At 40.4% G+C, this 12,529-nt stretch overlaps 2 protein-coding genes across 2 annotated transcripts in view; one reads left to right on the top strand and one right to left on the bottom strand.

Annotated features, from left to right (window-relative positions):
* Positions 1 to 1,176: 1,176 nt before the first annotated feature.
* On the bottom strand, positions 1,177 to 1,629 carry hspb3 (heat shock protein, alpha-crystallin-related, b3). Its single transcript, XM_066655363.1, has one exon. It carries the CDS (start codon positions 1,627 to 1,629, stop codon positions 1,177 to 1,179), a length of 453 nt encoding a protein of 150 aa, XP_066511460.1.
* A 2,004-nt stretch (positions 1,630 to 3,633) lies between these two features.
* The window catches only part of arl15a (ADP-ribosylation factor-like 15a), a 99,942-nt gene continuing 91,046 nt past the window's right edge, over positions 3,634 to 12,529 (top strand). Inside the window, exon 1 of the mRNA XM_066657726.1 lies at positions 3,634 to 3,688. Within this exon, the coding sequence (XP_066513823.1) occupies positions 3,635 to 3,688 (54 nt within the window). The 5' untranslated portion in view covers position 3,634. The remainder of the gene's footprint in view (positions 3,689 to 12,529) is intronic.

Consider the following 12,529-nt stretch of genomic DNA (forward strand, 5'->3'; position numbering starts at 1 on the left):
AGCCGATACAGAACCGATTCAATTCCAATGAACATATACGGCACTTATTCTCTCCACAACAGGCTGAAACTATGTTGTCAAGAGCATTTTCATTTGGCCATGTAAATAAATAAATAAATAAATGTACACGTGGGAAGTACTAGTACCAGAAATGCAACTCAGAATTCAACAAGCTAAAAAAAACCCAGTACGTCTTTTATTTAAATACAATTTTAAATTATTTATTATTAAATGAATTAACTAATTAATAGGTAAAATTAACACAAAAGTCTACAATAATTAAGACCATTTAATTGTCCTTTGCATTTTATTAGCTAGCTAGCTAATAAAATGCTAGCTACTAGCTAACTGTGGTTATATTATGAAGATAATAATAATTTCAAAAATGGACTATATTGTTTTGTAAATTTGGATGTGACTGTTCCCAAATCAGTTAGACTGGAGTTTGTAGGTTTTAATACTTCAGTAAAATTATGTAGTCATTGCTGTTAAAAGCATATGGGTCCCAGGTCCAAAATAATATGTTTTGCTGCATTTGAAAAGAGGGCAGCTAAACTCCTTTATTACAAAACAATCAGTGTTGGTTTCCTTCGTTTTTTAATTATCAATGTAAATAAACATTGATTTGACTGTATCCATAAATCTATGCTGTAGGACTGGCATTTGTTATTTCTCAGACGTCAGTAAACTATGTGAGGGAGAAAATCGTGGTACATCTATGTTCTCTGGCTTTGCGCATCATGAGATTCAAACGGGCCCATTTGGAGAAAAGCTGAAACTGATTAATAGGTTGTTTTTTGCAGTGCTTGTATGACTCAGTCACAGATGCACTAGGTTATTCACTTGTGTCCAAGATTATCTCGCCATATCCAATAAGAAAGTAAACCATTAGCATTAGATTAGCCAAAGATTTTGTTTGTGTGAGATAAGAGTTAATATCGACACAGCATACTAAAGGTAACGTATATATTTATTGTAGGTATATGGTTATTTACAAGCTTTCAAATTAAACAATGTAGACATATTAAAACAATGCAAATCAAATTGTTTGTTTAAATACATTTCCAAATACAATCCCATGATGATTAAACACAGTGCTCATCAATGATGTGAAACCTAAACAGTCCATTTCCCTCGCCGTCATTTGGTGATGTGACCAAGAGCCTAATGGCTTCACTAATCAGACGCTGACCACCATCTGTCTTTAGTCTCCACCACCAGTATCCCATCTTGACACAACGTAGCCGTCAGGTCACCCGCCTGGAGCTGCTGGTCCGGAAGATGGTACTGTCTGGTGAAGCTACGTGATATAAACCCATGCTCATCCATCCTCACCCCATGGTGCCCACGAATCAACAGCCATCCTTCAAAAACCTGGATCAGGATGTCCTCTGGTTTGAACTGGGTCACGTCCAGTAATATTCTGAACAGAGGTTCTCCTGAATCCTCATTGTCACTGTCTGTGCTCCCACCCACAGCCTCTGCCTTACGTTCTTGGCATGAAGGTCCAGGCAAAGCAAATAGCTGATGTTGTTCTGCACATTGGTCAAGTTCCCTTCTTTTAAAATGGTCTTGGTACCGCACTGGGCAGAAGATCCAGTGAGAAATGGTGAGTCCTGTTTCAGCCATGTCACCAAGGGAGTAGAAAGGGGCTGTGACTCTGTGCTGCTGCCTGAGCTCATCAGACTTCAACATAGTCACATTTGTATGATGCAGAGCTATAATAAGACCACAGTCAGCTTAGGTTTCTGGCCCATGGGGGGCAATGGGTGGCTGCTAAGTTGGTCCTTTTTATAGAGTAAGCAAATGAAGTGGTCTTGGGATGTGCTCACACTGCAGTGCAGGAAACAACACCCCCCCCCCCCGGTGAATAATTATCAGGTGGAACACTCTTGGCTGAAGTCTTGGTTTGGTGGGTTGAGTTGGTTGTAAACTAGTCCAATGTAAGTGTGAGTTTGAGAGGCAACTTTATCTTCAGGTCATTGCTGCCACCTTGTGGTGTCTTCTCATAGTGCACTTAGAAAACTCTAAACATGACCTCAGCAACTATTTTATATTTTTATTATTTCATGCACGCATTTACATTACAAACTGTACTTCATCTGTTGTTCTGCATACATATCATTTTAATGTTTTGGCTGAAAGGTCTGTGTGAAAAAAAAACAATGTATAGGTTTAGTGTACAACTCAACATCAGTAAAAAAACTCTAGATAGTGTTTTTGCCTTAAAATTACAGCTTCAAAATCATCGAAATGCTCCACTGAGCTGTAACAGGGAGAATAGAGCCACTCGGGCTCAGCACTGCAGAAACGGCACTATGTAACTTTAGGAGGAGTGTAGGAAGCCATTACCTTGTTGTGGTTGTATTTTGTGTTGCATGCTTGATGCCTCTGATGGCAGCAGGAAAATAGGGAAGACATACTGAACACAAAAATTGTAGTTATACTAATAATACCAATAATAATAATAATAGTAATAATAATAATAATAGTAATAATAATAATAATAATAATAATAATAATAATGATGATAATAATAATGATGATAATAATAGCAACTAAACATTAACAATAATCATCACTGTTATGGGCAATTCTGCTGTTGATTCTGTTATGGAAATGTCTGCAAAAATTAGTAATATTTCACTACAGTAATGAAATCGCTGGCAGGTATTTGCATATGCCATTCAGGTGTTACAACACAGTGCCTGCAGACACACATGCACACACACGCATAACACACACACACACACACACACACACACATACGCATAACACACACACATGCATAACACACAAACGTATAACATACACACACACACACACACGCATAACATACATACACACATACACACGCATAACACACACACACACACATAACACACACACACACGCATAACATACACACACACAAACACACATAACACACACACACACACACACACACACAAAAACCAACTATTTGCATTACGTTAAATGATCCTTATGTCTCTTTCCACTCAAAAAGTGTCGGTAGTTGTGAGTGAATGTGTGAGTGTGTGTCGCCCTGTGAAGGACTGGCACCCCCTCCAGCGCCCAGTGATTCCGGGTAGGCTCCAGACCCACCACGACCCTGAACTGGATAAGGGTTACAGACAATGAATGAATGAATGTCTCTATCCTCATAGACATTACAAACAGTCCCTATTTACTAGAATATTCCAAAGCTGTCTTTAGTTCACTGCTGTGGTTGTGTTTCATTCATTATTGCATAGGTGTGTAAAAGTGCCTAATCCAATTAAGAGTTTTATTTTGGAGTACGGTGCTCTTCTTATCTGATAATCTCTGGAGAAAAGCCTGGCTCTAATCTATGCCTCTTCTAGTTGTTGTCTTTTCTCTCTCTCACTCCCCCTTTCTCTCTCTCTCTCTCTCTGTTTGTTTATGAATGGAAGATGAAGACCGTGGTCTCCTCCTCTTCTGCTGTTGATAGAATCTAAACTCAGACTGCCTTTTCTGCCTGTTGATATCCCGCTGGGCTGTGCCTCAAAGTGGCTTTTGTGGCTTTGCGCCTGAAAGCTTTTCCTCCTCCCGGCCTTCTTCAATTACTCTGGCTCGGCTCGTTGGGTCGTTGTTGGTAACGCTGTTGCTGGGGACGATGTCTGAACACATTCGGCTCTCTATAGCGCTGTGCAGGATTGGCTTGTACACGGTAAGTCAATCAGGACTCTCCACTCTGTTTAAAGACACTGGAGGTGCCAGTGGAGCCGCTGCTGTTGATTCGTGGCCATGTCATTTCTTTGAATTTAATCACTGTAAGAATTGTAAGAAATAGTGGTTCTACTTGATTAGAAATGTTTTATGAAAAAACAGTTTTATTTCATGTGTTTGGAGTCTGCTGTAATTATTATAAGCATCAATTGTGAACGTATTTTACAATGTAATCAGCTTTATTTTAGTAAATTTTATTCTATTTTGTTGTTGTTTTGTGAGTTGTCATACAATATAGTGTTTAATATAAATACACTCATAAATCATAGCCTACAGTTGGAGGTCACTGAAAATTCTTAGCATCTGCTTTAGGATCCTGTGAGGAGTGTGGTGTGTTCTCTCTGTGTCTGCGTGGGTTTCCTCCGGGTGACTGTCTGTGAGGAGTGTGGTGTGTTCTCCCTGTGTCTGCGTGAGTTTCCTCCGGGTGCCTGTCTGTGAGGAGTGTGGTGTGTTCTCCCTGTGTCTGCGTGGGTTTCCTCCGGGTGACTGTCTGTGAGGAGTGTGGTGTGTTCTCCCTGTGTCTGCGTGGGTTTCCTCCGGGTGCCTGTCTGTGAGGAGTGTGGTGTGTTCTCCCTGTGTCTGCGTGGGTTTCCTCCGGGTGCCTGTCTGTGAGGAGTGTGGTGTGTTCTCCCTGTGTCGGCGTGGGTTTCCTCCGGGTGACTGTCTGTGAGGAGTGTGGTGTGTTCTCCCTGTGTCTGTGTGGGTTTCCTCCAGGTGACTGTCTGTGAGGAGTGTGGTGTGTTCTTTCTGTGTCTGCGTGGGTTTCCTCCGGGTGCTCCGGTTTCCTCCCACAGTCCAAAAACACACGTTAGTAGGTGGATTGGTGACTCAAAAGTGTCCATAGGTGTGAGTGAATGTGTGTGTGTGTCGCCCTGTGAAGGACTGGCGCCCCCTCCAGGGTGTATTCCCGCCTTGCGCCCAATGATTCCAGGTAGGCTCTGGACCCACCGCGACCCTGAACTGGATAAGGGTTACAGACAATGAATGAATGAATGCTTTAGGATCATTTTGCCCCACAATTGTACACTTTATTATTGTGAAAATCCAGTTGATTCCATTTGTTTTTAAGGATGAGTAAATGATGGCTGTACAAATTTATGACACACGTGTTTTTCACATTGTCAGGTTACAGCTGGGTTTTCTGTTGACCATTGTCTGTTGATCTTTGTTAACCTTTTCTAAAATCATTACATTACAGAATGTGAACATTAGCTTTTGCTTGTGTTGGAGTCAGGAGCACAGTTTAACAAGTGAAACAGGTGTGTTACACAGTACAACCTCCAGGCTACACACTGTGGTGAAACATACGAAAAGATAGTGGGGAAATTCACAAAATAAAATGCATACGCTGCTTGTCAAAATGTACTTCTCAGAATGTCTTTATAATGGAGCAGAAAAGAATAATCTTCATGTCAGTGCTCATTGTCTTTCACACTTTGTGGATGTGTAAAAAAAGTCTAACAATAGTCTGTATAAAGGAAAATACCAAACTCAGGCCTTCAGAAATATTGACGGTAATTTTCTGATTTTTAAAAATATGTCAGATGTTTGAGAGTCAGTGGAAATGTGTTCGTACTGCCCGCTTATTAATGTGCTACATGTATTTGTACTTTGTTTTCTGATCAGGGGGGTGTTGTTTAGCATTTATATTGTATACATTATATATATCTGTCCAAAAATGTGTAGTTTACAACCCCATTTGAACACAGCAGCTGTCCTTCAGTGTGTGAAAATGTCCTGATGAAGAGTGGTGATATACACACCCGTGATTACAAGGTTATTTACAGAAGTCTTAGAACTCCTGTCCAAAGATGTTGCGATGAATATTTCCTGTAATGTTCTTCTCCAGCACACACAGGAAACGTGAGACTCTTGTACACACACATCTACTGCTCGGCATAAAAGGAAAAGTCCATGTTAATTTGTTTTTTCATGTAATAAACATGGGCAAGAATGCATGGTCCTATTCCCAGAAAGCCCTCCTTTGGAGAAACAAACAAATATTCCAAAAGGGGGGCTTAGTCGTAGAGTACAGTAGGTGGGAAAGGATGAGAAGGAATTCTTCTGCCAGTATGGGATTTGTAATGTACGATGGAACAGGAATTTGGTTCAGGAATTTGTGTCATTTGTGTGTTATGGAAAACATCTGCATCTAATCAGTTTGAACAGCATCGGATCTGATCAAGTTCACAACAACAATAAATTTATTTGGTGTACGTCTAAGTTACGTTCTTTTACAAAGAGGTTGAAGAACGAAATCCGAGAAGCAACGCAGCGTTATTGATTACACAGTGTAAACCCAAGTCCACTCTGTAGCGTGCAGAACTCTATGGATGATCAAACTAGGATGGACTTTAGATCATTTCTGTTCAGAGCGCTGGAACAGTTCAGTCATTGTGACTTGAGACAGCAGCAACCGCAGTGTAATGTAACAAATCTCAGATGGTAAACCTACTGTGAATCGAGCACATACACATATAAGGTGCCCAAATAACTCATGTACAACTTGTGTACAATGCATCTTGCAAATGTGGAAAGAGTAAGACTTGTCTAAACAGTGAATGTGGTGTCCAGGCAACAGCTGTGGCTTCAGGGCTGAAAGCCTTATTGCTCCTCATTAGCCTCTGAAGTGGCTTCATTATGGCACCAGTGAAGGGGAAAACTGCTGCACTTCCATTTCAGTCATGGTTCCACGTGTTTAGCACACGCCTAGGCACAGTTCTGTTAGAACTAAAAATAGAACCGCACAGTTTACATCGAACCCTTACACCATATGTAGTCAATCAGAAGACGTTTCTAGAAAATATCCCCAGCCGAAGTGCTCTTGAGTAAAGCAGCTAACCCCCAGGCCACTGAGGGTGGCTGCCTGCTGGTCTGAGTGTGTGGGCTCACTTCCCCTACTCACTAGTGTGTGTTTACTGCCATGGATGGGTTAAATGCAGAGTTCAGATTACATTGTATACATGTACAAAGGCCATAAATATATAACATATATATATTTATGCATTACCTTTACCATATTCCAAACAGGCTCTGGATCTTATGCTAATATCGTGAGTAATGTAGTGGTTTTGAAATTTTGTGAATATGAGAAAACTCAGTGGTAAAAAATGTGGGAAAAATAAATAAGCAGGTAGCGTCGCTGTTGCACAGTTCCAGGGACCTGGAGGTTGTGGGTTCGAGCCCCGCTCCGGGTGACTGTCTGTGAGGAGCGTGGTGTGTTCTCCCTGTGTCTGTGTGGGTTTCCTCCGGGTGACTGTCTGTGAGGAGTGTGGTGTGTTCTCCCTGTGTCTGTGTGGGTTTCCTCCAGGTGACTGTCTGTGAGGAGTGTGGTGTGTTCTCCCTGTGTCCGTGTGGGTTTCCTCCGGGTGACTGTCTATGAGGAGTGTGGTGTGTTCTCCCTGTGTCTGCGTGGGTTTCCTCCGGGTGACTGTCTGTGAGGAGTGTGGTGTGTTCTCCCTGTGTCTGTGTGGGTTTCCTCCAGGTGACTGTCTGTGAGGAGTGTGGTGTGTTCTCCCTGTGTCTGTGTGGGTTTCCTCCGGGTGACTGTCTATGAGGAGTGTGGTGTGTTCTCGCTGTGTCTGCGTGGGTTTACTCTGGGTGCTCCGGTTTCCTCCCACAGTCCAAAAACACATGTTGGTAGGTGGATTGGTGACTCAAAAGTGTCCGTAGATTTGAGTGAATGTCTGAGTGTGTGTTGCCCTGTGAAGGACTGGCGCCCCCTCCAGGGTGTATTCCTGCCTTGCGCCCAGTGATTCTGGGTAGGCTCTGGACCCACCGCGACCCCGAACTGGATAAGCGCTTACAGACAATGAATGAATTAAGTAGTAGTGGTGGAAATAATGCTTTGCTTATTTTTATGATGAATTGTGGCATTCAGGAATTTGTGTTAATCATTGTAATTCATACAAATCATTGAACAAATTGAACAAAGCAAAAAACTATAATAAATATTGGAATTATTACATGTGACACCTTTATGTATCCCATTCACTTGCCTTGCTGTGTCCCCCTCGGGCACCTGCCCCCCATTTTAAGAACCACTGATCTAACTTGATGTCATATCATTGCATATGAAACAATTTTTGGGTAAGAACATAGAAATTGAAATTAGATTTTACCTCAAACTAGTCTTATAAAAATTCTGTTCATGGGTTGAACCCCTAAAACCATATCCCTGTTCATCAAAGTTCAAAAGTGATTTAGATGTAAGGCTTAACCTTCACATTCTTTTACAGTTCAAGATCCCTGCCTCATTAGTTTGGTTTTGGCTTTTGGGATTGGTTATTTACGTTTGTGACATCAGAAATCCTTGTTTACTGAATCTGCCCTTTGGAGACTGTCCTTGGAATTCTGCCATTTCAGAGTGGAAACGTTCACTTACAGTGTTGGCTGCTTATTTCACTTATATATCCTCTAGTGTGTAAACACTTTATTTTACTGGATGGTCTTTTTATTAAAACTAGTCTTTTTCTTTTCAGTTTACGTTTGAATTATAGCTCATTTTTTCTTTTGGGCCTTTTATATATAGTGGACTTTCAGGCAAAGTTAAGGTTAGGAGCAAAAACTCCACATTTTGACAAAGGCCACAAATGATATTAGCTTTACACTAAGACTTTATTTATTCAGTCTCACTAGTAAACGTTTGACCACTAAGTGGCACCATTACATCACATATGACTCCAACCGTACGTTTCCATGCACAGAGCAGACAAGCAGGATGTTTACTATGACCCCGCCTCCCAAAAATGTACAGTATTATACAAAAAAAAAAAAAATTAAATATAATATTAAAAATGTTATGCTATATATAATTTCATTACAGCTTAAAGTAACTTGTACTTGGCTTATTTTATACCAAATACAAATAATCTCTAAAAATACTCAACTATGAAAAGCTTTCGCTTGCTTTGTTATTAACAGTCCACATTGTTGTAATGCTAACACATCATTTCTATACATTTTCAGCCTTTTCTAACCTAAAGAAACCGGCAAATCTGTTCAGCTTCTCCAATATCACTTTCTCTGGCTTAATGTCAACATTAACATCTGTGCTACACATGTATTGTAATATTTAAATACTTTTTATTCCTTCATAATCTGCACAAGTCCCAGTTTAAAATTTAGTGCACTTTTGCTGTGTTGTTTAGTGCCATTCATGCTGTAAGAAGTAGTAGTGTGAGATTCAACCTCTTCTCCTCAGCAGCTAAAGCGCTAAGCTAACACCTGCTTAGCCTCTCTTACAACAACAATGTCCTCTTTGTTTTAACACTATGCTTGCGTTTTTAATCATCTCCCACCTATTTCTCTTGTTGTGGTCTCTGCATGAAGAGTGTGAAATTGTTAGAGGAAGTATAGTTTTAAGCAGTTTATCCTTAACCCACAGTTACCTTGCTATGTCATGTGTTTTACATGAGTATAGATTTTGGTCTTTAGCAAAAGGTAAAATGGTTTGTTTAGAAGTATATTAAAGTAGTCTTTAAATGAGGTGGAGTTCCTGAGGGTGCAGTTCAGTTGGGATAAAGTACTGACCAAAATAAACCAACAAATACACATGCAGTCGGATTGGTCTTAGCTTAGCTGCTTTTGTACACTGTGGCAGTGTTGCTGTGGCCAGTCAGTGGCAGCATTGCTCTAGAACAGGTTATAGGATTTGATCTGACTTGACAAGGACAGGACAAGAGTGAGAAACTGGCTTTTTACCAGTGAGAAAGAAAAGACGTTGTGCTCATATACGATGCTATAGTTTCTCTGAAGTAAACGACAGACTCCTGACAGAAGCAACACAACACTGAGAAATGTTTTATAGGGAAAGATGTTTCTATATAGTTTTGTAATTGTAATACACTGACAGCAGGACAGTGAAATAATCCATCATTCCAGTGCACTCCTAGCTGCTATTAACCTACAGACAGAAGATACGTACGGCAGCCGAGGTTCACAACAACTGTTTTCGAGGATTGTCTCTTTATAGCCACTGCACTCTTAAAAATAAAGGTGCTACAAAGGGCTCATTGAGTGATTCCATATAAGAACCATTTTTGTTTAAGAAATGTGTGTGAAGAACCTTTTAAAGGTTTAAAAATCCATCTCTCAATCACTCAACAAAAATGCTTCTTCAGGGAATCAAAAGTGGTTCTTCTGTGGCATTGCTCAAAGAAACCTAGTCCTTTATTTTTATGAGTGTGATGCAATTATCATGATCATGTTCCTTGTCCTATAGACAAGACTGCACTTATTTAGTGTGATAAAAGCTGTAATTAACATAAAAAATATTAAGCTTACTGCATAACATTAGCCTGCAGATATCTTTTAAGGCCTGCTATTATTAAGCATTGATATTTAACAGGTTTAATTCTGTTAGCTATGTCAGTGTTCTGTTCGCAGTGCTAGATGTTCTTTATCCTTTTAGAAGGTGCAAGCAAAATAAGACATAACATTTTATGGATCCAAATGTAAATTGCAGATGTCGTACACTAATAGAATTTTCAAAAGACTTTATGTGTATATGTAATTTCATAAGCTGTGGACTACACATCTGAAATATCACACATCTAAATAAGAATGTTAGTTTGCTATCCTAATCTCTGTATTCAATGCTTTGACATAAAAATAAATATCTTTTAAACATGAGCCTTTTTCATTATTGATGCTAAAGGGTTATTGCACCCTCTTCATGTGACGCAGCAGGTAGGTGTCGCAGTCACACAGCTCAGGGACCTGGAGGTTGTGGGTTCAATTCCTGCTCCGGGTAACTGTCTGTGAGGAGTTGGTGTGTTCTCCCTGTGTCTGCGTGGGTTTCCTCCGGGTGACTGTCTGTGAGGAGTGTGGTGTGTTCTCCCTGTGTCTGTGTGGGTTTCCTCCGTGTGACTGTCTGTGAGGAGTGTGGGATGTTCTCCATGTGTCCGCGTGGGTTTCCTCCGGGTGACTGTCTGTGAGGAGTGTGGTGTGTTCTCCCTGTGTCCGCGTGGGTTTCCTCCGGGTGACTGTCTGTGAGGAGTGTGATGTGTTCTCCCTGTGTCCGCGTGGGTTTCCTCCGGGTGCTCCGGTTTCCTCCCACAGTCCAAAAACACACATTGGTAGGTGGATTGATGACTCAAAAGTGTCTGTAGGTGTGAGTGTGTGTGTGAATGTGAGAGTGTGTGTGTTGCCCTGTGAAGGACTGGCGCCCCCTCCAGGGTGTATTCCCGCCTTGCGCCCAATGATTCCAGGTAGGCTCTGGACCCACCGCGAACCTGAACTGGATAAGCGGTTACAGATAATGAATGAATGAATGAATTCTGATGGAGTAAACACTGCTGACTCACAATCACTAGCTAGACCACATTACTAGATACAATAGCTAACGTTTGAAGTGGACATCAACCCTGGTCCTGGAGCGCTTCCATCCTGGAGACTCATCTCCCACACCGAGCGATTGGGCAGATCAGATGGTAGGTAAGTTGTTGGTCATCCTTCTGATCATCAGGCACAACTTCAGACCTGAATAAACATTATAAACAGTTTATTAATGATCATTTTGTTTGTAGATAGAAAACACTAAAAAGCATACTTTGGCCCTCAGCTTTTTCCAAATCAACAACTGAACCCTTTCAAACATTTTAAGCTGGTCCTTGACTTAACTTTGTCAGTATTTATTCCCAGACTGGTTCGGTCTTGTGTTGTTTAAAGCTATTAGTTTGATAGCTAACAGCAGTTTTTCATTGTGCATCTGGAGCTGTGTTTTGGAAAGCCTCCAGTCTCCACACGTCTCCTCCACCTTGTTTGTTAGGGTTTTCACCTGTGTATACTTTTCCTACTACTAGGTGTTTCTAGGCTTGTATTTACTTTAAATAAGCTCAAGCATATTTCCTTTGACTTTGTCTTGTCTTACATTGTGGTGTGGTGCTGTGTGTTTTATTTGTTGTTTTTTGTTTTGTGATTTGTTTAGTGTCGCTTTAACTCTGGCCTACATTCTTCCTAGATGTTCCTGTGACATTCCCTTTTTTCTGCTGCCTTTGCCTTCAGGGGGTAGGTCAATGCTGCCCATAAGCAGCTACACCCAGTCTAACTGTAGCACACCTGCAGTGACTTACAAGTTTTAAAAGCTCTACTAGGTTTAAATGTATTACGATTTTGAAAAAAAACTTTCCTAAACGTTTAAAATGTAGATTAATTCTTTTTTTTCGTGGAAGATTTTTATGTTTTCTCTGAAAGAACATGTTATAGGAGCATGTTAATTGAAGTATTTTCACTGGTTTTTGCAAAGTGGAGATCCTGTCTCAATGGGGATAATTGGTTGCATTCCTGTAGACTTTGGTGGCGGTAGTTTAGACAGACCGAGTGAGATAGCATTTTGTTTGCCACCTGTCACTAGTCCTAAGGGAATGTGCATTGAATGTGGTCATATATTAGGTGTAAAAATAAGGTTTAACGTGTTTTTTTTTGTAACATATTATTATAATTTAGTGAACTAATCAAAAAATTAAATAACAATACGCAACATTCACAATCACACAAATTCCCCGTCTTCAAATCGTCTAAATCAAAATTCAGTTGTACTTTTGGATACAGTATTATCTCCAAGAACAGATTAAATCAATGCACATGCTCTTGCAGCACTTTTATTAAATAATAATGATAATAAATTCTGTGATCAGTAAATTCTTCTCTCTTGTCAGTTTTGAACTACTTAAGTTTTAGGCTATTTTTTGGTTGAATAAAATGAAAATTGTAATTTCTAAAACTACACAAAATTCATTCATTATCTGTAACCCTTATCCAGTTCAGGGTCGCGGTGGGT

Source organism: Hoplias malabaricus, chromosome Y, assembly GCF_029633855.1.
Source record: "Hoplias malabaricus isolate fHopMal1 chromosome Y, fHopMal1.hap1, whole genome shotgun sequence".
Classification (NCBI taxonomy): domain Eukaryota; kingdom Metazoa; phylum Chordata; class Actinopteri; order Characiformes; family Erythrinidae; genus Hoplias; species Hoplias malabaricus.

What these genes read in the sequence shown, in the direction of transcription:
- hspb3 (XM_066655363.1), bottom strand. Translation starts at nt 1,629, where the DNA reads ATGGCTGAAACAGGACTCACCATTTCTCACTGGATCTTCTGCCCAGTG.